Source organism: Lissotriton helveticus, chromosome 4_1 (assembly GCF_964261635.1).
Source record: "Lissotriton helveticus chromosome 4_1, aLisHel1.1, whole genome shotgun sequence".
NCBI lineage: Eukaryota > Metazoa > Chordata > Amphibia > Caudata > Salamandridae > Lissotriton > Lissotriton helveticus.
The window spans coordinates 318,143,706-318,168,879 of NC_136063.1; the positions used below are offsets into that span (position 1 = coordinate 318,143,706).

Consider the following 25,174-nt stretch of genomic DNA (forward strand, 5'->3'; position numbering starts at 1 on the left):
CTGGGGTTTAGGTAGAGAGGAAGAACATTTCAAAACCCTCCGGGTGTGATCCCTTCTAGAAACCTCTAATACTTCCGAGCTGGCATCAGGTATAAATAAGGCTCCCTGTTTTCCCTTTTTACAGATTTTTACAGATACATTCAGACAAAAACCAATGTGTTTTCTGTCTGCATTTATTTTAAAAGTGGATAAATACAGAAAATTGTGCTGCTTTTAAGTGACTCCCCATGCTGTTTTTAATGAATTATAGCCCAACAGCAAAGCAGATGGACAGCATGGGAAATTTAAAAAAAGGATGACATTTCTTTAAATAATGGCATGTGTCAATATACATTTGTGGTATAATGCTAGTATTTATCAGTGGATGTATTGTCATGTAATATTTGGCAGCTTAAATAGCTAAAACACAACAGACAGCAAAGCATGAGTGTGTTTCTATCAGTTCAATAAATATGGAAATGTACAGTTTTATTACTTCATTTATACGCAAAGCACAAAATAAATATGGATATATACAGATAAAAATGGTCCAAAAATAAATATGGATAAATGCAGACGGAAATGTTAAAAAAAAAAAAAACCATAAAACCGGGAGCCCTAGGTATAAATAATGGGCCCTCGGACCCAACTCTTCAGCTCACTTCTGGACCTGTGGAAGACTCAGGAGAATGACTGGTGTGCAGCTCTGCTGCAAGTAGGACTGCTACTCTGCTACCCTACTGCCTGAGTGAGAAGGACTGGAACTGCAACTTGAACCCAGGACCACCAGAGTGACTCCAAGGGCAAGTGGGCTAGCCTCCTGATCAGAGCCAAATGGATAGAAAAGGCTCCAACTACCTTGGCTCTTGCACACAGACCCTTTCTGCTGTGAGTCTTGTGCTTTAAGTGGTGCCACCAGTCCTAGACCCTTGAAACGTGGCCTGAAGGTGCTCAGGCAGCCCAGTTGCGGTCTCTGCTATTCTGACGCAGCATAACGCAAGTCCTTTCAGCTCTGCATCCGAACTGCCACTGTGCAACACATCTCCGACACAGAACCTCACATCACAGCCCACAGCTCATCATAACTGCCGCTGTGCAATGCATCTCTGATGTAGTACTTTGCATAGCAACCCACAGCCTATTGCAACCACCGCTGCTCGACACATCCTCGATGCGAGGTATTGCATTCCTGCCCGGAGCAGCTGCTGCGCGGTGCAACACTCCACAACCAGAATTTAAGGTACATTTCTCAGCGGGATTAACTTGGTCCCTGTATCCATCAATCATTTGTAAAGCGCACTACATACCTGTGAGGGTATCAAGACGCTGTGGGGGGAGGTGGGGGCTGCTACTGATCGAACAGCCAGGTCATTAGTATCCTCCTGAAGGTCAGCAGGTCTTGGGTCTGTCGTAGGCTCAGTGGGAGGGTGTTCCATGTCTTTGCGGCGAGGTGGGAGAAGGATCTTCCGCAGGTGGCTGTTCTTCGGATGCGCGGGACGGTGGCGAGTGGGAGGTCGGCGGACCGTAGCTGGCAGTTGGGGGTGTAGAAGGAGAGCCGTCTGTTTAGGTAGGCTGGGACGGTCTTGTGGAGTGCCTTGTGTGCGCTGGTCCAGGCTAGCAAGGGGACGTGGTCGATGCTGTGCGGAGGGTCTATTGTGTTTCTGTCTGTTGGGGCTGTCTGGGTGTTGAAGCTGTCGTGGATGTCTGCTATCTTGCGGTGGAAGAAGGTGGCGAGAGAGTCGCACAGGGCTTGCGACGGCGGGATGTCTTTGGTGTTGGAGCTGGGGTTGGAGAGTTCTTCATGATGTTGGAGAGCTCCTTGCTGTCCTGTGCATTGTTGTCGAGGCGGTCTTTGAAGGAGGTCTTCTTGGCAGCCCTGATGAGGTGGTGGTGGTTGCAGACGGCGTCCTTGTGTGCTGCGTGGCTGTCCGGAGTTTGTTCACTGTTCCATTTCTTCTCTAGTTTCTGGCAGGCTTGTTTGGAATCTAGGAGTTCTGGGGTGAACCAGCTGGCCCTCTTGCTGGTGTCTCTGTGGGGGGGTTTCTTCATCGGGCGAGGGTGTTGGCGCAGTCCTCGATCCAGCGTCTGAGGTTGTGGGCAGCGACGTCGGTGTTGGAGGGTTCTTGGGTGGGCTGAGAGCGAGGTTTGCATGTAGTTGGTCTTCGGTGATTTTGCTCCAGCGGCGGCGGGGGATCTGTTGGGTGCGGTGGTGGCTTTCCGAAAGGTGAAGTGGATGCAGCGGTGGTCGGTGCAGAGGAGTTCGGTGGTGTGGCTGATGAAGACGTGTAGGCTTGAGGAGAAGACGGGGTCGAGCGTGTGGCCGGCAGAGTGGGTGGGCGTTGTGACGAGTTGCCTCAGTCTGAGGTGGGCGAGGTTGTCGATCAGGGTGATGGAGTTGCTGTTGTTGTTGTTCTCAAGGTGAAAGTTCAGGTCTCCGAGGAGGATGTAGTTGTTGGAGGTCAGGGCGTGTGTGCTGATGAAGTCGGCGATGGAGTCGCTGAACTGGGGGCGGGGTGCGGGGGGGTCGGAAGACTAGGGTGCCTCTGAGGGTGGAGTTGGAGTCAGTGTGGATCTGGAAATGCATGTGTTCTGCGGTGCTGAGCACGTTGTCGGTGCTAGTCGAGACCCTAATGCTGTTCTTGTGGACGATGGCGATTCCTCCTCCGACTCCGTTGGTGCGGTCTCTGAGGGTGATCTTGTAGCCATCTGGGATGACTATGGCAATGTAGGGAGTGGAGGAGTTGTTCAACCAGGTCTCTGTCCGGAAGGCGATGTCCGGGGAGGTTGTGTTGAGCAGGTACCAGAGCTCGACGGCATGTTTGCGTGCGGAGCGGGTGTTCAGTAGTATGCATAGGAGGTGGTTGAGGTATTTCTTGGCGGGTGGTTCGTCGGCTCTGTGGCTGGTGTAGCTGCAGTTCCGGCAAGTGAAAGGACCGTGTGTTTGTTTCGGGGCGGTATTGAAGCAGTTGTGGGTCCGGCCAGGGGTTCTGGCGCTGGGTGCAGTCCAGGCGCGGACAGGCGCAGTCGGGCTTGCCGCGCGCCAGCGGTGTGACCACGCAGCGGCCGGAATGTATGGGGAGGTGGGAGCAAGTAGCAGCTGGGAGGCGGGAGGTGGGGGCAGCGAATGGGCACTCAGGGGGGCGGAGCCGCAGGGGACGCAGCGGTGTGCGTGGTGAGGGGCGACGAAGGAAACAGAAGGCAAAAGTGCACAACAATTGAGGGGGAAACGAGTGGCATAGAGGGCAGAAAGGTCACAAAAGGGCAAAAGATCACAAGAATACAGGGGGAAATGAGTGGCACAGAAGGCAAAAAGGTCACAAGAAGGGCAAAAAGGTCACAAAAAATTGGGTAAACGAGTGGCACAGAGGGCACAAAGGTCACAAGAAAGGGCAGAAAGGTCACAGAAATGCATGGGCAGCTAAGCAACAGAAGGCAAAAATGGGCAGAGAGTCACGGGGGGCGCGAGGGGAGCAGAAGGAAAAACCTGGCAGAGAGACACGGGGCAGCAAGGGGAGCAGAAGGGAAACCGGGCAGAGAGACACGGGGGCAGCGAGGGGAACAGAGGGAGAGAACGGGCACAGACCACGTACAGGCATCGGGGGAGACAGACAACAGCAGTCACAGATACAACAATGAAAATGCAGTCACTACAACAGGAGCAGTGAAAGAAAATACCAGCAGTACAATGGAGGATGAGCAAACCTACGGCCTACCACTAGCCACTAGGGATGAGGCGCAGGTGGTAGCCTGCGGGTGGTGTAGGGCCTCCGACCCCCGATCCATTGCAGTCAGCCTGAACTTGTGACTTTGTCCTGGTCCAGCAAGACCAGATAACGACAGTTGGTGCTTTGTGCTTTTAGCCACTATTTTATCAAAATCTTTGAAATTGCATATCTCTGGTTCTACTAATTGGATTTATGTCATTTTGGTGTCAAATAAAGTATCAAATTCTGCTCTCTGTATTTAAATTGTGTGGGAATTTTCTTGTGTTGTGTTTTCTCTTTAATACTGTTTAAAGATCTACATAAATACTTTACACATTGCCTTTAAGTTAAGCCTGACTGCTTTTTGTGCCAATCTACCCGAGGGTTCAGCACAGGTTAATTTGGTCTTTGCTTGTGTTTCACCCTGACAAGAATTGTGGTTGGTGCTTGAATAAAGTCAACCAGTAACACAATTTCTTATAGAAGTCATGTTGAACTACGACCTGTTTTGAACATTTGACTTTAAGCACTATTAAAGACTTTAGGACTTTATTTTCTGTTTGATCCTGTAAAGTAACAGGAACAATTTTCTTGTCACGAAAACGGTTACATTATTATATATAATTTTACTTAAGGTGCCAAAAATTCTTAGAAATGTATATATGTATTGCCGACTATATGAATCACAGAATATTAACGTATAATGTTACCTTTGCAGTTGCACAAGATTCAAGTAGAAACTAAGCTTATCTTCATCAGAGAGAGCATAGTTGCAAAGCTTAAGGGAGTTATCTTCACAATAGCGAAGTGTTGATCAACATATATATATAAAGGCATTTCTATATTGTTGTGCTTCAGTTTCAGAAATAACAGCATCATGCCAGAATATAAAAAAATAGTTGCATAGAGATACAGTTAACGTATAGCTGCCCTGTCTTAAGGACATATCTAGGACTTTCTAAGCAGATTACAAAGATATGTCCTTGTGCTTTTAGATACTCACTTCGCTCAACCAGCACACGTCATTGAGCAGCAGAGTGGCTAGTCAGAGTGGTGAGATTCAATGTCTCAGTTTTCTCTCTTATCTTATTCCCCTTTCCCTGTTTCTACTATTGACCCTCATATGCTTGTTGTAAATAGTCATTGGTAGAGGTCAAAGTGTGCATTGCTTGTGCTGGATCAGAGTACAAAGCTAGTGCTTCCTGACATATTGCCTAGCCTAAAATATAATCCAAATAGAGCAATGGCTTCTGACACTACCCTGTCTCAAATTCTAGATATCTAATTGAATTGCAGGTGAAAATCAGTTCAGTAACATCTGGGAATAAGAATCTGAGAAGTTAAGAAGAGATAGAGTAATCAAAGAACAGAGAGGAAAGCTGCTAGGCACGTACCATTACCTCCAGAATCTAAAAACACTCCCCTATGGGTTTACCACCTCTATTATAAGATGGCACATCTATTGCCCTGTTTGTCCTTATGTGACCAAATTCAAAATCTGTTTGATACAATGTCACACACTCTTTCTTTCTGTGGATAATGAGTTGACATTTCTAGAGCTGGGCCTTCAATACTTGTTAAGTTGTATTACTACATTTAATTGTTTGGTGGTAGGAACTGGTTGGTTAGGATAAAAAGGAGAATCATCATTTTATCAATTGAGTTAATAGACTTTTTGGCAAGCGTGTAGATTTAGTGGTGCCTATCTGAACGTCTTTTAGAGAAAACAATGGTGTTAGCAGCAAACTAAATTCCCTAACAATGAAGGGAGTTGCTTTTCCGAGTTAAGAAATGAGTTCCAAAATGGGTAGTGAATACCATGTGATCAGCAGTGGGAAGGTGACTTTGTCATATGGGCAGAAGAAAGCTTCAGGACTGGACTGATGGCTTATGGAGCTTCATGAAATGTCATTGACATTGGGCACATGTAGTCATACATCTACCTCCTTCTGCTAGTAGAGTGCAAGGCAATGTTCATATTTTCCTTGAGGAATGCCCGAATTGATGGAAGGGATTCGTGGGTTTCAACTTGGCATGCAGATGAAGGTTCGATCTTTAAATTACAGGATTTTCTGTTTGATGCATCAGCGATCCATCCAAATTACAAAGGCAGAGTTTGGTGTATCCAATTGTTGGACAGTTAAATATTCTATATGTATAAGGCTGCTTGATTTTCATAGGATACTGTTGTTTGGCCTCAATTTAAAATTAATTAGAGTGAACCATTTGCCAGAGCTTATATTGTGTGGCTAACTTGCAAAACATTGTCCTAACAAATATTCTTTGTTTTAGTTGTAGGGCAAACATTTATGTTTTTTCCTAGTGGCATCAGCAACCTTTGTAGGAAACGTTCATAGATATATTGTTTTTCCTAAAATCATTGTTGTTCTTTCCCTAGCTAACCATTGTAATAACCTCGATCAAGCTGTCTGCACGGAAGGCATTGACCTAAGTCAGGAAGGTAATCATTTCAAGTTTCCATCAACTCAAGATGACAACAATCAGAAGGTGTCCGAGCCAAAGGGTACGCCCAGGAGAGAGAGGTCTGAGCCAGAACCATCAATGGTAGGCACAATTTGGTTTTAAGCTACAAACATGTATTTTCACATAAGTATTGTCTGCAAAAAAACAGAGAATGATTCCAGCATATTAAATTGATCTAGGGAAAGATGACTAGATTTACCAAGGCATGAATTTTGATTTTAAGTTTGGCTCTTGATGCATAGTAATTAGAATGCTTCCCTTTCTTCTGTATACTTATTAGTGCCCTCTTCTAATTTAACATGAAGTGTGAGTGGGATTTTCTTCAACATTGGGACAGGGAGGAAATACATGTATTAAAGATTCCCTAGGAAGTAATTTATTAACAATTTTAAATAAAAAGACAATATTGTACACTGATGTATTTTACCAATTGTAGCAAATGATATTGACTCATATATGTATATTGAACTATCAAGCACTGAATGAATGTTTGAATCAATGTTTGTATCAGTGGCAAAAGGAGGAAAGGCCAGCCCTTGTTTCTTTCCTCGAAATATCACAGTGCAGTAAAATTAGAAAAACTAAACTTTAATAGACTGACTACACGGCAACAATGACTGTGGAAGAGACATTGGTATGTCAGGTCAAGCCATATATATGATGGGTTCTAGCTAGCAGTACCTGATGTTAAGGGGTATCTTTCTGTTGTGTAATCACTGTATAGTATTTGGGTTCTATTCACAAAATATATTGAAGAAAAAGACGGAATTATAGAAAGGAAGGAAGGAGCCCTCCCTCCACCTGTAGGATTTAGATGAAACTCGGCTCAATGGTAGTACTTTATCAGTGCTCATTTAGAAATGCCTGTAAGATAATTCACTAACATGTCACACATAATTGTGCTTGTAACATGCATTATACCATTTTTTTTGTTAAAGCTCTTGGAAGTACACCCCCTCAAACCACACACCTTCTCTTGAACACTTCTAGGGATGGTCGGACTCACTTGTTTCATTCCCTCTGTGATGAAGAGATGTGGTTTACAGTGGGTTTTGGGGTGTGGAATATTTAAATTGTTTGGCCACTCCCTTGCTAATAACTAGTCAAAACCAGTGGAAAAGAAAGGCACAAAGAATCACTCTACTGGGTACTTTTATGTGAATGAGAGAGAAAAACGAGAAAGATATACCCAGAGTTCCTAATTCTGAAAGGCATCTACTGATTTTTATTTTTTATGTTGTGACGATGGAGATTGAGGATGGTGTGGGGGATTTGATAATATGTGAATGTTTGGCGAGCAAGAGAGACAATGGATAACACGGAGAAATTGTGTGGTTTTGGTTAGAGATGGTATATCCATGAGAATTAATCAGATTGGAGTGAGGAAAGGTGCAAGGGGCAGAGTGTGAGGGAGTCTTGTAACTTTAAATAAATCATAAAGGCCAGCCTGACTTTTTTTTTATGTTTTAAAACGTTTATCAAAGAAACAGAGCAATGCAACAAAGGGATATTTTACCTTTATATCATAAAAGAACATAAAACGAAAAGATAAGTGGTATGAAAATTATAGTACAAATAAAACAACACTAATATTACTTATGAAAGTAAATCAAATAACTGTTTTTTATTATAGCCATCAAATTTGTATTTTGTTAAAACTCATTTCTTTATAGAGGGTACCAGTGACACATATGAAAATAAAGACATTTCCCAGATGTACTTTGTGCAAATGCCGTCTACTCTCATTCACAAGAAATATCTTGTATGTGTGTGTGTATGTTTATATGTATATAGCTATCTATATGAACAAACAATCCTGCACCCAAAGAAGAAGGCACGTACTCGAAAGCTGCAGAAATATGGCACCTTTATTATTCTAGGTCTCCCTCGACCCCGGGCTTTAGGAGACGCGTTTCGGCTGCGCAGAAGCCTTTGTCAATCAAATTGGCACCCAAACAATTTGGAAATTTATAGCCTAAACCCTGCAGGTATGCCATAGACAAACAAAATACTGACGCTTACACAAATTGCTCCATTATGGAACAATTGAAGAATGTAACTAAATTGTTATAGTTAAACCCATGGGAAGTGTCGCTAGTGCCAATAGAACAAATCCGATATTTGCCTACTTTGCATAATGCAAGAAATAAACAAGAAGAAATCTACAATTAGCGGTGTCTATATAACCGGCAACGCACAACCACTTTCCCCTTCTGTGAACATATAAACGTTCATTAGTTAACAACATTCATTTCACCTGCATAGACGGTTATATTGGAAGTATGTATATTGGGACGCCAATCGCTCATACATATGTGCCTATATATAAGACTAAAATTATAAAATAAATGCTGCAAATTATCACCGCATTCTTGTAGCAAAGTTCCCCCTTTTTCTGCCAATTAAATTGAAACTTGAGTGGGCCGGGTCAAAGAATGCTTTACAAGTGATTAGTCTCTTTTACTGTGAAGCACCATACTGATTGATGCCGGACGTTGCTTCACATTCAATCCGTTTCTTATGCTGCAGAAAGCAATCCTGTTTCATGCCATTGGTATCCGCAAAACGTCCAAGTTGATGTCCATTGTGAGACAGTGGGTCATGATGTTTGTAAGCAACTCCACACGGCCAGCATAAACACAAAATTGTGAATTTTCGACACCATTGAAAGCCAGCAGGAGCACGCTCAAACCCCCACGAAACTACAACTCCCATAAGGCAACTGAGTGGACCGATTAAATAACTGAAATCCTTGGGCGGTGACCCATAACTGAGTCAATGTTCTTAGTCCGTCTCCTCAGGGCCTCAATCAGAATAAAAACAAAACGAATGTATAAATAGAACCATTGAAGGGAGAGTTTCAAAATCGTGCTCGTGCTCAGCATTAAATGTCAATTCCATGAAGCACAACCCCAGGATCGAAGGAGACCGATACACAAAAACTGAATATGCCACACAGCTCTCACCGCTTCCGCGATGGCGTCCGCGGTGCCCAGTCACCATATATATATCTGTCTCTTGAACAACTGTTGTGCCCGACCGCCACCTGTCCCAAGCAACACTGCATATGTGTACAGGCACGGCTGCCCATAATACCCATAATAAATTGTCTCCTCAGCCGCTCCTCCATAGCAGACACAGGCATACCAGAGGTTTTGTGCACATTAAATGTATTTTGGTGCTGGTAAAGTGGCCATATTTTGTTTGCTGTGACTAGCCTTGTTTGCGAATTATCCATATAAAAATAAATATCCAAGAAGATCCACTTTTTATTATCAGTGATACATATTCCCTTGTGATACGAATAGTGAATATATAACAACTATTAACAACATAAAGGTGCTTTAAATCTCTATTCATCTATAACAGAAGTAAATAATGATCTTGAATTGGGTTTGGATAAATATTCAGTAAATGAAGCCTTAATCAAAATTATTTTACTATGCAATTATGGATTTATGAAATAATTAGTAGCTATTTTGCTATTGGAAGAGGTGTGGCGCCGCGGCCAGGGCGACTGACGCTGGAATCTGGGGATCACGGTTCGATCCCCGGCTCCGGCGGCAGGTTAGCCCAGCACCATGTGACTCTGGGCAATAGCTTGCTTAATCTTCCCGACGGCCCCCAGCCCCTAACGGGTGATTGTGCGCTTTACAAATGTGGATTATTATTATTATTTTATGACTGTAACAAATATCATTCAATAATGCTTTGAATGATATATTTGTTGAATATTTTCAAATTAAAGTGTTCGGTTGAATTGGTATAGCCAAGAGCATGTCAACTAGGGTTTCCTTCTTTTGGAATGGAAACAATTCTGGAACTAGACTACTCCAAAAATAAGTGTTGAAATGATATGCTAACATTTATTCATAATATTGTTTATAAATTTCCACTCTTGTATCGAAAACTGTACAACCTGGTGATGATCATAAATATTATGCACTAGATATGTGCTATGCGATGGACATAATCAAAAGTTATTTTCAATAAAATGATCTGTTTTAGGTAATAGTACTGGAGTTAAAGCAATCTATTATACTGAAATTAACAAAGTCTGTGTTTTATGTGCTGCAGAAGAGGTGCTATGACTTTTAGACCATATATTTTTTCTATATTTCTATCCTGATACTAATTAGCTATTGTTAAGTATTCAGTTTTCCTGAGACCAGGTCATATGTTCATATATTAGCTTAAGCAAGGACTTGGTGAATTATGAACTTCTTTCAAGTGAGAAAAGGTTATACACGAGTCACCATCAATCATTTCACTAGTACAGTTAATACAATGTGAATGCAATTTGCACTGATAAGTAATTCGTAGTACATTTGTTGTACTTTAATCGTAAATGTTTTAATTGATCTGTTTCATAAAGGTAGAATTTTTTAACAGTAATGAGAAAAACCAACAAGTATTTTTGGTAGCAGACTTATGAGGCATATAAAGTACCCCTTGAAATGAGATAGGTTGAATAAGAGATTTTTCTAAATAAATCTAGCCTGCTACTCTTAACTCATTAAAATCTGTAAATGACTACGAAGAGAAAAAGGTGCCTGGTATGCAGAAAATTTAGAGATCTTTACTTGTGTTGCAAGAAATTTGATTAGAGTTTAGACGGAGATTAGTCAGTTGTTCTAATAATTATTTTGGTAAATTTATTAAAACCATGGAGGTACTATAATAAAAGAGAACCATCATGTTAATTGTATCCAATCTCCTCTTTCAAGAAAGGTAGGAAAGATAAAATGTTGCCATTAAGGTGTCTATATAAGTTTTCACATACTGCAATTTGTTTTAGAATTATTAAAAACAGATACTTACGTATTTATTTTTAATATTGCTCCATATTAGCCAATAGTGTTCAAGAATATCTTCAAACAAATGTTTTCAATGGCAAAACATCTGAATTATCAATCTTTAATTTATGTCCCAAAGCATTAGAATAGTTAGCAACTTCATCAAAAAAGCAGACATGGAATAAATAAGTTCAGAGATGCATAAAAAACATAATCTACATATGCAGTCATTGTCGCAGAAGTGACCTCAATAGAAAAGCGTTTATTCTCTTTATTTTGTTTAATGTGTTATATGAAGGGTTCTAAAGCCAAAATGAACAAAATTGGAGGTAATTGACTTCCCTATTGTGCTCCCGTGATTACTACCAAGTAAGATAATATGTCGCTGTTACCAAAAACAGGACCAAATTCAAATAATTTCAACACTGACAAAGAGTTCCATTCAGTCCAATTGATAGCAATCTCACAATTCAGAGGTTCAGCCGCCATTGGAGTGGGGGAAAGGAAGCCTTATGAATTAGATTCAGAAATATCATGGCATTATCCGAAGATAATCTATCTTTGATGAACCAAGATCGCTTCACATAAATTAATTTAGGAAGAAAGGTTTCAAGCCTCAAGGCTAGCAGTTCGACAAGTTTGCAATTGGTTGCCATGTGTCAACATCAGTGTTTGCTGCACCTGAACCTACACTACCAGAGTCAGTGCAAAGTTTTTATGCATTCACAGATATATACTGCTTTTGGACGCAATGATTATAGAAATTATTGCAGTTTTGAACTACCACCCAAAAAGTGGTTGCACTTGAGATTGCCAACGTGTTTCGCTTGCAGCACTGATATACCACATTCATATCATGAGCATGGCATCTGGGTGTCATTTCCATGTGGTTCAGGGATGTCCTTAAATTAGAGTCCAGGCTGTCTGGTATCATTGTGTTCAGTTAGTGGAGGCCGAGCTGGTGGTGACAGGCCAACAGCATAGTTTGTAGGGGCCAACACATTAAACACATCTATTGTCTTGCATTCTCTTTCTGTGGACCTGTCATTTCTTCCTCTTTTGCAGCCCTCAGACTACCACATGGAGCGCTAATTGCAGCTAAGGTGCCCGGGATGCAAATATTCCTTTAGCAGACAATGCACGATTCCTCTCTCCTACTGGTTATAGGTTAATTACTATAGGGGCCCGCACCGAAGGCACAGTGGCTCGGTAATACTGCTATTTCATCATAACAACGTTCACATTGGGTGGCCAGGCATAGGTATTGTAACTACCGAGGAGTAAAGTTTCAAATATCGAACCCCTCTGCAAATGCACTTAACTCAACGGGAGATACAAGCACCAAGGGATTTGTTCCAGCATTTAATTTGAAAATGTGTTTTTCTTCGTGGAGCTTGGAAGTGTAAAACAGTGACAAGCATATCTGCCCACCCACCTGACGGCCTCTCACTGTTTAATCTGTTCCTCTTTGCTTGAAAGGCCAAATCCTTGTGAGAATGCAGAGTGAAAACAGTTCCCAATTGTTTGGGCCTTAAGTGTCCCATCTGAGGGTTGGAGTCAATTGTGCTCGGCCGGTCATATTCAGAGTGCTCGTTTGCAAATAACCCTCTCACACTGAGGAGAGACTAAGGGCTAAAGTGTTTGAAGAGTTTTACTTTTTTAATACACCTGAAAAATCTGCTTTTCTGCGTAGGGATTGAAATACATGCCAACAACTTATACTGAAAATAACAGTTAAAGCAGCACAGGATGGGGTTTCCACCGTGCAAATCTTTGGTGAAAATTGAAGTACAAACTGCACACAAGTGGATGGACCTTTGTCTTGAATTGAGGCTTAACACCAACTAATCAGTACTGCATTAGTAACAGTGAAGTTCATTTGGCCCCACAAGGGTGACAGAGATTAGTAGATTTGCAAACTGTAAAGGTTTGCTAACAAATTAGCAAAGTTACTAACTCATTCGGATTAGTGATAAACAATAATCCCCTTATAACAGCGTTGTTCCATTTAATCCAAAGCAAGTCAAATTGGCAAATACAAGGCAAGTTATTTGAAGGTAGTAAATACGAGTCTGTTCTCTTGAAGAGAAATTCCCTAATACTAAACGTGGGATTCAGAAGAGGTCAGGGGAGATTAAAAAGCATGTGTCAGCAAATAAAGCCTCTAACCGCAGAACCAAATGAAGGTTCAGTCAGGCAAATTAAAATAGATCTGATCCAGAGTTTGACTCTATGAGTGGGACAAAGAAGTGTGGGGTCCCAAGAGAGTAAAAGGGGCATCTGCTCTTCAAAGCTTGGATAGGAGCATCTGAAACTAACTAGCTCAGCAAAGGACAAATAACCCCTTGCCTACTTATGATGGAACAACGCCGTCGTGAGTCACGGGCGGCGTGTGCTCCTGACGGGCGTGGTTCCGTCATGCTGCGGCCGCTCTGCTCACGCGGCATTAATTCCCTGCCTGTGTGGGTGAATTAATGAGAGGGCGGGGCCCTGACGGAACCATGCCGTCATGAGCACACGCCGCCCGTGGCTCATGATGGCGTGGGTCCGTCACGAGCATGGCAGCGCCGCGCTCACCCAAACGATTTCTAAACTGAAGTAAAACGTGTTATGGTTCTCAAGAAGTGGGGACCAATCAAAATCCAGCTTTTTCTGATAAGGTAATTTTGCTCTCCCTACCAGGCACTGCACAAAAGAAAAACACATCTGCACTGCCTTCAGGATATATCTTGTACAGAATGGCGCATTGTGGTCAGGCTGCCCTAGGCACGGGTGCGAGAAATTATTGATCCAACTTCGGTGAAACTAAAAATAATAACAGTTTTATGGAAATTAAAACAACTGAAATAATTCATTATTCAAACTATGGCAGTTTATAGCTTAGCCCCTGGAACAAGAAAAAGAGTAAAATAACACATGGCTGCTGAAATGCATTTATACACATTACATGAGTCGTCTAAATGAGGCCCTCGCCAACCATGGCTAACTTTATGTGAACTGAACATCCCACCTCATGTATGAATCTTTTAAAATGCATTAGTACATGTTAAGCAAACAAAAAATAGAGACAGACAACTCCACAGTCCTGTACTTAGATGCAGTTCATGGACTCTAATAGCATGTCAGAAACTACATTACTGGGCCCTGAGGCAAACATGCTGGTAAATAAATTAGGCAGCTCTAGATAAGGAAATACTGTTTCCTGGGTATGGTCTGGAGCAGTGATAGGTGCAAACAGTGCCCGTGCATGAAGATTGAAAGGAACTATTGGATCAGATGTGTCTCTACTGCTGCTCACTTGAACAGGAAATGAAGTATGTTTTTTCAGAATTTAGAAGGATAGACCTGGGCGATGAACTTTACTCCGTTTGCAGAGTTTGCGGAGTTTTCTGCACTCTGTGGTGCTCGCGGAGTGCAAAAAATCCGCTTTGTGATGTGCAGCAGGGTTTTTCCCCGCTCGCGATGGCGAACGGTAAATTTGCGAGGACGAACTGTTGCTCCGGTAGAATTTCTAGCCGAGTGGCAGGAATAACAGCACAAATTGTAGTTCACACTGCACTCCGCCACTCATGGAACTTTGCTGAGATTTTTTGTAACTTCGCGGAGTTCCGAGTAGCAAAACTCAGCTAACTACGCCCAGGTAGGATTGATGGCCCAGTAGCATTCGAATAAAGATGAAAAACCTAAAAGCAAATTAAAACCAAATGGTAGCAGCCAAGATTAAATTGAGGCGAGTAGAAATTTAGGGTACAGAATCACCAGAAAGCAGATTACATGGTTTTAAACCGGAGACAGCCTTTTGAATCACGTGGATAAACAGCGAATGAATCATTTTCCACAGCACACTGTTGATTTTTGGAGCAATTAAACTTTTCTTGGACCATCTCAGTGGTGAGCCACCCTATCCAAAAATAGAGAAGAACACCCTGCCAAAATGAATACCCAATGGTCCTCCAAGGGATCCAGTTCTGTTAAAGAGGGGGCAACATTACCAGGTATCAGAGCCAGAGATTCAAATCATACTTTTTATGAAAAATATATATTTTTATTGATTTTTAAACACATATTTATAAAAAGACAATCATAGATTGAATATTTAGGGGTTTATAAAAACAATCAGTGTAATATTTCATATCAAGTCAGGAGGGAAACATCATCATACAGTTCAGTGTTCCAGACACTCCGGGGCACTTTAGGGGGGCTCAACAGACACTCACACCTTCAATGGGATCATTCAGGCTCGTACACATTCAAACCGTTCAACCAGGTGAATTTCACAGGGCCTGCAACAAATAGATGGACTTATGGTTGCATGGGCCAGGGTGCAACAGTGGGAGGGCAAATTAGATGGTATAGTGTTGCCGTCCTTGGTGGTAGCGCCGACGCGCGTTTCGGTGTAGGGCACCTTCGTCAGGGCAGACGGATGTGGCCGAGGAGGGGAACACACAAGCTGTAATCCACGGGGCTTTAAAGTGTTCAGGTTTAGAAGGATCCGTATTTTTCACATGGGGTAGATTAAAAAGATCTTATTCAGTAGAGGGGAAGTTCTATTTTCCTTTCCTTCTAGTGACAGTAGGAGATACGCAGAGATACAATTCCTTCCCCAGGGGTTCAGGTTTGCTATAACAACGGATCAAGAGTCGCAATCATGAACTTGTGGCACTTGATATGTGCAGGCCACGTCTAGTCGTCAAACGAAAGCAGGGAAAGATGGTTCATGGCTATCTCTTCCTTCCAGGAGATGCCACAGAGACACGTCCCTGATAAATGCGGGGGTACGATGTCCGTGTCTGGATAGCAACCGGAAACTCGAAGGTGGGCCCTTTAATCAATACCCCTTCTCGCTCGGAAGACTGATTAAGGAAAGGGTGGATTCCTGATTAGAAGATAAATCAAGGTGCTTCCAGACAGCGGGGGCTTCAGTCCATATCCATTCCGTCCCGTGGCGACGTGGACCCTATCCACCCAGTAGCGAGTACAGGTGTCTTCATTCCAGACTGCTTGTACAGCCTCTTATTCCAGGGAGTTGATACTTGACCTCAGAATTCCATGTGAGAAGGTAGGCTTCCTCCTTCACCCAACATCGAAAAAGAGGGAAAGCGATGATGCAGACTTTCAAACATAAGGTCACTCAGCAGGTTCATGAAGACATACATGCCAATATTTTAGAACATGAAAGTGAGAGATGTTGAAAAGAAAATCTAGGGAATGTTTTTTCCCCTTTGACTTCTATTGAAGCCGAGGCACTTTCATGTGGAAAACAGCTAAATTCAAGCCATTTTAGGCTTAAAAAATCAGGAGTCATCCACCTCAGTCTGGTCTATTGGCATGTATAATGAATGGGTATTTACTGCACTCGATATGCAGCAGCATTTCGTTCAAGACATTCCTCCACCAAGCTCAGATGTCTGACTTGTTCCCAGATGGTAGTGGGGACAAGTATAGGAATTATATTGAGACGTGGACTCTTTCCTTTGGGTTAGAAGAATTAGAAAATAGCTGTGTTTTCATCTCCATAATGTTTGCTGATTTTTTATAAAACATCTACTGAGTTGTTCTAGTTTACTTATTAGTGTGGAAGTTTTTCAATTAGTGATAGCTTACTGCTCAGTCTCTCTGCTGGGTTTGTTGTCAATCAGTGATGTCCCAGCTCTTCAGCTGGATGGCCAAGACCCCCTTTGTATAGTTCAATCAATCAGTGGGTCTTGTAAAGCGCTGCTTGCCACCTCAAGGGGGTCTCCAGGTCCAGGCGGACAATGCGAGCCTCGATTGGCCGGTGATGGAGGTCGAAAAAGCAAGTCTTGAGCTGCTTCCTGAAGTCCTTCAGAGATGGGGATGTGCGCAGGTGGAGTGGGAGGAGGTTCCAGCTCTTGGTGGTGAGGTAGGAGAAGAAGCGCCCTCCACAGCGGCTATAACAGATGTGGGGAATGTGGGCCAGGGCGAGACTGTGCAGAGTTTCTCAGTGCAGTGGCTGAATCTTAATGTAGGAAGTGGTAATACGATAGGAACTCGGATACAATAGGATTTAGTAATCAGGACGCAATAAGAGTAATATTTGCCAGGATTATATTCTATTAATTCAAGTGGTGCTGGTGTAACTATAGGAAGTGTGAAACGTTTTACAAATGCATAGCAAAGAAAACTAGAGGGTCCTGTAACCCTCTAGGTATGAGATACTACCCTAACACTATTGCATTCCTTACAAAATTATAGCACAAGGGACCAAAACCCCTGAAGTGGTGCCTTCCAATGTGTTCTTTGTCATCTGATAGCTCGGTTTATCAGCCGCCTAAACTACTACGAACAGTATTCCTCGTTGAATAAAATAAATCTGCAGGGTTATCACTGTATCTTTTCTCTGGCAACTCAAGGTTTCTGGTAGACCACTCAGGGATGGAATCCAATGTCGTGGTGCCTTCACTCAAGCCCAATAGCCTGCCACACAACAGTGAACAGGAATGGATGCTACTGCCTGGCAAATGGCTTTGGAGCAAGTCTCTAGTCGGTGGGGTCTCTTGTGCACTTGACTAGCTGGGCTAACTTGCTTGTTTCTAGAATCCATTAAGGGGAACAGTAGTGACTCTAGCTGATCCCACATCAGTTCAGGGTGCCAAAGGGAGTCGGAGAACAAAGTAACATCTTGCAGTGAGCACCATATGTCATCAACCTAGTTCATCACTGTAAGTATTCAAATGTTGTTGATGAGTGGATTTTGAAGTGATATTCCCTTTTTTTGCACTTCTATACAGCACGAACACAACTGAATGTATCAGAGTGCTTTTCATGAGCACCAGTTATGTTACAGAGGGACAGACTCATTGCATTGGGAGATTAAGTGATTTGGCCAGAATCACAGGATGTTAAGTGTCCCTGCTGACACTCGATCCCGAATCCCTAGCTTCGAGGTCGACCGCTCCAGCCGTTGGGCCACATCGTCTCCACTCATGACTAAATAAAGTCAATATACTGCTACTTCATCGATATCATTTACACCATGTAGCGTGCATGGAGAGAGGTCCAACTTGTGGACTTTGTTTACGTATGCATTAGAAAAAGCGGTGCTTTAGATAGTATCTTTAAATTGTTTTTTTTTTTACAAAGGTGGTAATTGCAAAAGAGCCTAAGCTTTTATATTTTGAATTTGAGGAAAACATAATTATTCTGGGTCTGAGTGTTCAATTTTGGGAGGCAAGCACAGCATGGAAATGAAATACATTACGGCGAATATGCTGTGATTTCATTCCCAAGATGTAAACTAGTCTTGAACCTTTTGTGCCTTATTGATGCAGCAGTGACACAATGTCTAAAGTGTGAGTGCTATTTAAATAGGATGGAGAGGAAACATATTCACGAGCCAAGCTCTGCATGGGACCTTGGATGCTCACCCGCTAAAAATCATCAAAAATAGCGCCTCGGATGAGGTCGAAAGAATGCGCAGGAATAGCTTTGTCCAGCATTGATCTGATGTAAAAATAGGTTTGATAAAAACAACAGATTTAGAGAACTATAGGGCCAGATGTAGGTAGCCAAATACCGGTCGCTATCGGCCGATTTCGGCCGTTACCGACCGGTATTTGGCTTTTGACATGTAGGTGGGTCGGAATATACAGAATCGGTATATTTACCGATTCGGTAAATTTACCACTTCTATATTTTTCCGAATCGGTAAATATACCGATTCTATAATTCCATATGTAGGTGGCACAGTTTTCAGTGCCACAGGCCCTTAGGACTTCTTATTTTACCACCCAATCCTATTGGGTGGTAAAATACCGAATTCCAGTGTACATGCACATCTGTGCATGTACACCTATGCCATGTGACTCACAGATATGCCCTTAGAGCATGTATGTGTGCCACATGGCACACAAGCCTGCATTTGGGGTGCTACAGGGTGTCAAAGTGACACCCCGTTCCCCCTGCCAGGATTCGGTATTTACCGATTCTGTAAATAGCGAATCGGTATTTCCCATTGATTCCTATGGGCTTCAAGGCCCATAGGAATCAATGGGAAATACCGATTCGGTATTTACAGAATCGGTAAATACCGACTCTTACAGAATCGGTAATTGTTAATTTTAAATTACCTACATCTGCCTCCTTCCAATTTACCTACTCTTAAATACCGATTCGGTATGATTCGGTATTTAAGAGTAGGTAAATCGGAATTACCTACATCTGGCCCATATGTCTCTTCAACAATGTGACCAATACATCAGATACAGAAACCAAGACGCTTAACTTTTGACTAGCAACAAAAAGGGGGCTGGCACACCAATATAAGACTGATTATAAAGCCTGGTAGTCATCCATATTCAAATCTGGGAATGCTAAAGCTTCATTGATGCCTCTTAAACTTGGATAAGGATGTACATAAGAACCCTTAGTATACTTTGGAAGAAAGCAAAATATTTAAGGCCAAAACAAAGAGGATTTTTCAAATACGGGATTTCTCAAACATGTGAAATTGCATTGCAACGACTTAAGTAATGTAAAGTTTAATAATGGGTACCCCTTGCAGTGTATCGAGATTTATCAATTGTGGTATCATAATTGCTGTCAACACACATTGGGACAAAGATTTATGGCTGGCATAAGCTGATAACTAGAGAAAGTACAAAGGTCATCGTGATAATGAAAAAACTTTGCTATAAAATGTTATTTTAGAATAGGTGTATCGTCTAAGTGACATTAAGGACAAGCGAAGATAGAATAAAGCTGAGTACGAAAGTTCAGGACGGTGGAAGTTTGATGAGGGCATGCAATGCGTTGTGAACTGAATACTGGGATGCTTAGGTTTATTTATGGCATAGTTGTTTGGCTAATAGATCCAAGATCTACAGAAAAAGAGTTTATCTGCAGGCCATATGCACCTCCTGGCGCTGAATCACTCAGTCCCTTCTTTGGGCCTTCAAGGAGGGGAGATATTTGGCTGACCGTGGCCGAATGTTCACGCCACGTCGGCGGATGATTCGCTTTGTGCCCAGGTGCTAAGTTGCAACAATAAAAACAAATTTCAAAAAAAAAAAAGGAGGGGAGATATTGGAGATGAATCTGGCCCTGGCCTCTGTGTCAGACAGGCTGCAGGTGACATGCTGACCTTTCTGAGAAAGTCTTTGAAATGGAGGAAAAATACACGTTATCATTTTGCTCCAGCTGGGGTCAGGGCGGCAGCTCATGTCTCCTGCCTGTCGGATCACCAGCTGCACTTTTGCTCCCTCGTGAAATGGATTAACAAAATAAACAAGTGCGCGCGCGCTGCTCCGGCTCTGCAAGCAGGATCTGCCTGCTCACCCACCTGCGCGCGCGCTCTCTCTCCCCCTCTCTTCTCTCCCCTCTCCCCCCTCCCGTCCCCTCTCTCCCCTCACCCCTCCCTCGTCCTCACGTTGTGCCTACCAAAAGAAGGAAGCGATTATAAACGAGCCTTACTCTCATTTTTAACCCCCCCCGACCGCCCCCTCCCCTCGCGCCCCCGTGAAGTAGATACCCTAATAGAAGATTCCTTTCACGTGTATTTTTAATTCTTTGGAACACAATTTGTGCTCAGGTTGTACGGGGTGCTGCGATGCAGGGCAACCATGATGCACCTGCACCAGAAGAGTGCATGGGGTTTTCTCAGCTACGACCTTGTGCCCTGGCATGGCAGACCCAGCCTCTCATCCTCCTAAATTGGGTATATTGTATTTAACGAATTATTATTATTGCCCATGACTTGACAGACAGTCTCACTTATAGGAGGAGGGTGACTCAGGACCAGGCCAGTTTCTGGTCTGGCACGTTGAGAGGCCACTCAGAGGAGGGGCAGCAGGACCCGACTTTGTAAACTGGTTAATGAGGTTTACTGTTTTTCACTGGTTCCAGCCCCCCCCCCCCCCCCGGCTCCCCACTCTACCTATTTCCTTACATTTGTATTTTATTTTTATTGTCACAGTGGAAGAATGCATTTCATGAAAAGGCATATCACAAATAGGGATGCTGCTTTCCCCCCCCCAAAAAAATACTGCACATTTGTTGTTTAAAGAGCCTACAAAGGCCTTGCCTTGAAAGTAAATAGGATTGTAAATAAATGCCGTCTTTGTTTCCCTTAATTATTACACATCACAAAAGAAGCCCAGATTTAGTAGGGAGGTCTAGCATGTGACTCAATGTGTCTAAGTGTATATTTGGGGAGTTCCCTTTTTAAGGACAGTTCCCGTCACACACCAGAGATGTCATGCTTTATCATAGGGGTACCTCCTCACGTGAGAGACATAGACCTCATGCGGGCTACAACTCGCTCGCTGCGAGGGAGGAGCTCAGGGATGTTTTGATGGGGAGGGTGGGTGTCCAAAAACCCCATGAGGGTTCGGTGTGTTTGAAGTGATTAAAACTGGCTATGAGGTCAGCTATAATGCTACCTTTATTCAGCTGCCCAGTGTTAGGATTAAAAACAAAATAACGCTCGTAGTGCATTCCTGTCTCCGGACGAGTGCTGACCTGTGAAGAATCGCACGCACATCGGTTGTAGCGCCCGTACCGTATGGCTAAGAAGCCATGAGAGATGTAGTGAGCTCCGACGCCTCGTAGGGTATACGTTGAACATACTGAACAGTGAAAAATTATCCTGGTTCAGTATTGTCTCTTTTATCCTATCACGTGTTATCCTGTGTTTTTTGCACATTCTATTCACTTATTTATGTGCAGTAGCAACATCACCGAACCTGACGAAAGCCGTGACACTAATCAACATCAATCAGGCTGAAACATGTTGGTCTTGTAAGAGCACAGAGGCCTTGAATCCTAGCACCTGCACTACGAGCGTTATTTCGGTTTTAATCCTGACACTGGGCAGCTGAATAAAGGTAGCATTATAGCTGACCTCATAGCCAGTTTTAATCACTTTCAATCACTTGTAACATAGCACTGCACCATTTTCAAACACATCGAACCTTCATGGGTTTTGAGGGGAACTGTCCTTAAAAAGGGAACTCCCCAGATATACACTTAGACACATTGAGCCACATGCTAGACCTCTGTACTAACTCGGACACCGGGCTTCTTTTGTGATCTGCAATTATGAATGGGGAGTTGGCTCCCGCTGATCCTTAAACCTCCTCTAGCCCCCGTGTGTAATTCCTTCAATTATTAGTCATGGATCATTAATGCAGCCCCACACCATATTTAAAAGTTCTTTCTGTATATATTTGCTGTTTGAAGCATGTATTAATTAGTTCCAAAAAAATTGGCTTTAAATGATTTCGCCTATTTTTGTACTGGATTGGCACTTAAAAATACTTACCTGGGGGAGGAGCCTAGCTCGCGACCGAGATGGCCGCGCTTTAGCTCGGCTCCGTTCGCCCGCCTGTGTTTCCACATTTATCCTGCTGTTATCCTGCCCCGGGAAGCCCTCTTTGCTGTGTGGTAGTGCTACGACGCCCTGCAGGCACTTACCTCTTGTTCCGGTTATCCTGGCTGCTGTGTATCCGGTGCGGTGCCCCCGATCGTTTCGGGGAGTCGGAGGCGGACTGGCCTGGATCTTTTTGCCGGCTCCTGGGCCGGACGGAGCCCGCGGGTCTGCCCTTCGGGGCGCGGTGGAGGTGGTCGGAAGGCCGTTGTTCGTGTGGGCCGGAGGTTCTTCCTGGCCGATTCCCGTGGGGAGGAGGCCTTTGGTGGAGGCGCTGCCTTCCATTGTCGGAGCTCCTCGTGTATCTGGCTTGCTCCCCCTTTGTTCTCCGGTCCGGCCATTTTGATTTTGCCGCCCGGACTCGGAGAACGGGACCGGCGGAATAGGGGAGCCGGCGAGGTCCCTTTCTTCTGGTGGCCCTCCTTCCTGCCCGGTGTGCTCTGCCTCCGGTCGGCAGGACTACATTTGCCTTGACGTCGCCCCGGCGGAGGTTGTCGGCCGCGCGGCCTGGTCAGGCTCTCAAATGGCGGCCGACCCCAATTGTCTTGGCCGGGCCTGGACGAGCGCTGGAGGCCTGCCGCATGGCCCGGATGCCGGATACTGTAAAGGTTTTCCTACACTTAAGGAGGTCCTGGACGCCCTGCTCTCCTGGCGACTCTTGGTGGCCGCGCCTGTCATAGCTTCGGAGGTGGTTCCTCGCTGCGGGCCTCCCGGGCCCCCACGGCCGGATGTGGCTTTGCCGTCGGGGGGTGCGGCTGGAATTATCCTGGCGGAATTGGCCCCGGCTACGACCGCGTCTGCGGGTGTGCGTAACTTGATGGCACCTCCTCCTCCTGCGCTACCTCCTTTGCCTCTGGCCCGGGAGCTGGATTTTGCTTGGCCTGACCTTCATGACTCTCCCGGTTCCTTTCGGCCGCCGCTGCCCGGCGATCTCTCCTGTGCTGGCCCAGATGGGTCGGTTTCTCTGGACATATCCTTGGAACTGTGCCTGCATCGTTTCCTACTCTTCGTGACTTTCCTGGATCTTCCGTGTTTTGCTTCACGTGTAGTTTTTGGACTGCCGTTGGATTTTCCTGCTGTCTGCCTTCAGTTCTTCGTGGCCTGGTCCTCGATGGATCGGACCGTTCCTACTTTGGACAAACAAGGACAGGGATGATGTGCATTGGCTTCTGCGTGCGGTAGTCCTGTGCTGGTTTGGATGGTCAACGTGTTTTGGTATGGTTATATGTGACTGGTGGGTGCTCCTGGACTGTAACCTGATAATCTTTGGCTTCCCGGGGACTCGGACCTTCGACTCAGGCGGGTGGCTGGGTGCGTTTTCTCCTGTCTCCCGGCCCTCCCCCGTGTGTGTGTGTGTGTGTGTGTTTCCCATCCCGTGTTCCCTTCCCCTTGCCTTCCCATTTTTGTCTTCTGATTCCGACTCAACTTTGTTCCGCTATATTTCGGGTTCTAATTAGGGCGACAGGCACGCTGCGGGGGGGTAGGCCGTAGCCTTCTGCAGGGGTGCAGGGTGGGCTTTAGGGGTGGGTGGGGGGGGGTCTGTCTGTATTTGGGGGTCTTTTTCCCCCCTTATTTCCTTCTTTTTTGTTCTATGGCTCTTGTGTATTTACTTTTTCGGGACTCTGTCTCCTCATGTGTCCCCCTGGGGAGTTTCTGTGGCGTTCGTATTCCGGTGTGTGTCTGATTGTGGCCCACTGGTTATTTTGGTATCGAATTTTTGGTATATCGATCGCCGGATTATGTTGTCCTGTCTTGTCTCCTGGGGGTGCGAGGTTTGGTGGGAGTCCCTTCTTTCGTCTCCTTTTTCCCTTCTCCCCTTCCTCCTTTATGGGGGTTTCTTTATTTTCGTTGGGGTGCGTATCGTATTGTCTTTGCAATGGGGGCCTTTTTGATTATGTCTCCTCAATTTGGGTGAGGGCGGTGCTGGGTGAGCGCGGTTTGACAGATGCCATTGTTGCTTTTTGTAATCCGATTATGTGTATATTCTTTGGTTGCTATGTATGTATGGCTTCTTGTGTCATTCTGTGTTCATAAAATGGCGGCTTGCCGCGGCCCCTCCCTTGTTGTTTCTTCACGGCCCGTTAGTCTTCTGTTCCCCCGCCCCGCATTAGAAAATTAACCTTTTATTATCCTGTTCTTGCTGACTGCTCGATAGCCTTTGTTGTTTCTCCTGTGCTCCTGGTGTCAACTCCTGTGAAGAACTTATTCTCCTTTGATATGCTTTTTTACCGTGTGGTGGCCAGCCCGTGGGGTTGTAGGCCCGTATTTGTGAGCTTTCTTTGTACAATAAAGGTTTAAAAAAAAATAAATAAATAAATACTTACCTGGCGACCCTAATCACCAGACTGAATGTTTGTTGCAGGTTCAGCACATTGTTTATTTCCTCCAGCTTCCATCCCTGATTGATGCTATAATCGCATGATATTACCTGCTGGCATAAGGTTTCAGATATGTTAAACTACTGCAGAGTTACTCCAAGTGTCTGGGGATATATCCTGAATTCAGACAACCCACTCCTCATTCTGAACCTTCACTTTTACGCTCACCTTGCATTCACAGTGATGACACTGCTCACCATGCACCCACACCATTCACCCTCCTCCTATCCTGCGCTCACACAAGTACACGGCTCACCCTGCATGCACATGACATGCCACTCATCTGTCATTTTCAACACTCACCCTACACTCACAGCTATAACACTTCCCACACCATGCACTCATGCTGTTACTCAGTACTCACATCATTCATTTTCCTACCATGTGCTCACATAGGCTCACTGTACACTCACAGCAACAACACTTCACTCATGCCTCTCACCATGAACT

General features: G+C 44.2%; 1 protein-coding gene across 4 annotated transcripts in view; it reads left to right on the forward strand.

Moving 5' to 3' along the window:
• SAMD12 (sterile alpha motif domain containing 12) overlaps positions 1–25,174 on the forward strand; it is a 1,473,047-nt gene that overhangs the window by 155,491 nt on the left and 1,292,382 nt on the right. For all 4 annotated transcript variants that reach the window (XM_078686851.1, XM_078686855.1, XM_078686853.1 and 1 more), the window contains exon 2: positions 6,082–6,248. In XM_078686851.1, the coding sequence (XP_078542977.1) occupies positions 6,082–6,248 (167 nt within the window). The remainder of the gene's footprint in view (positions 1–6,081; positions 6,249–25,174) is intronic.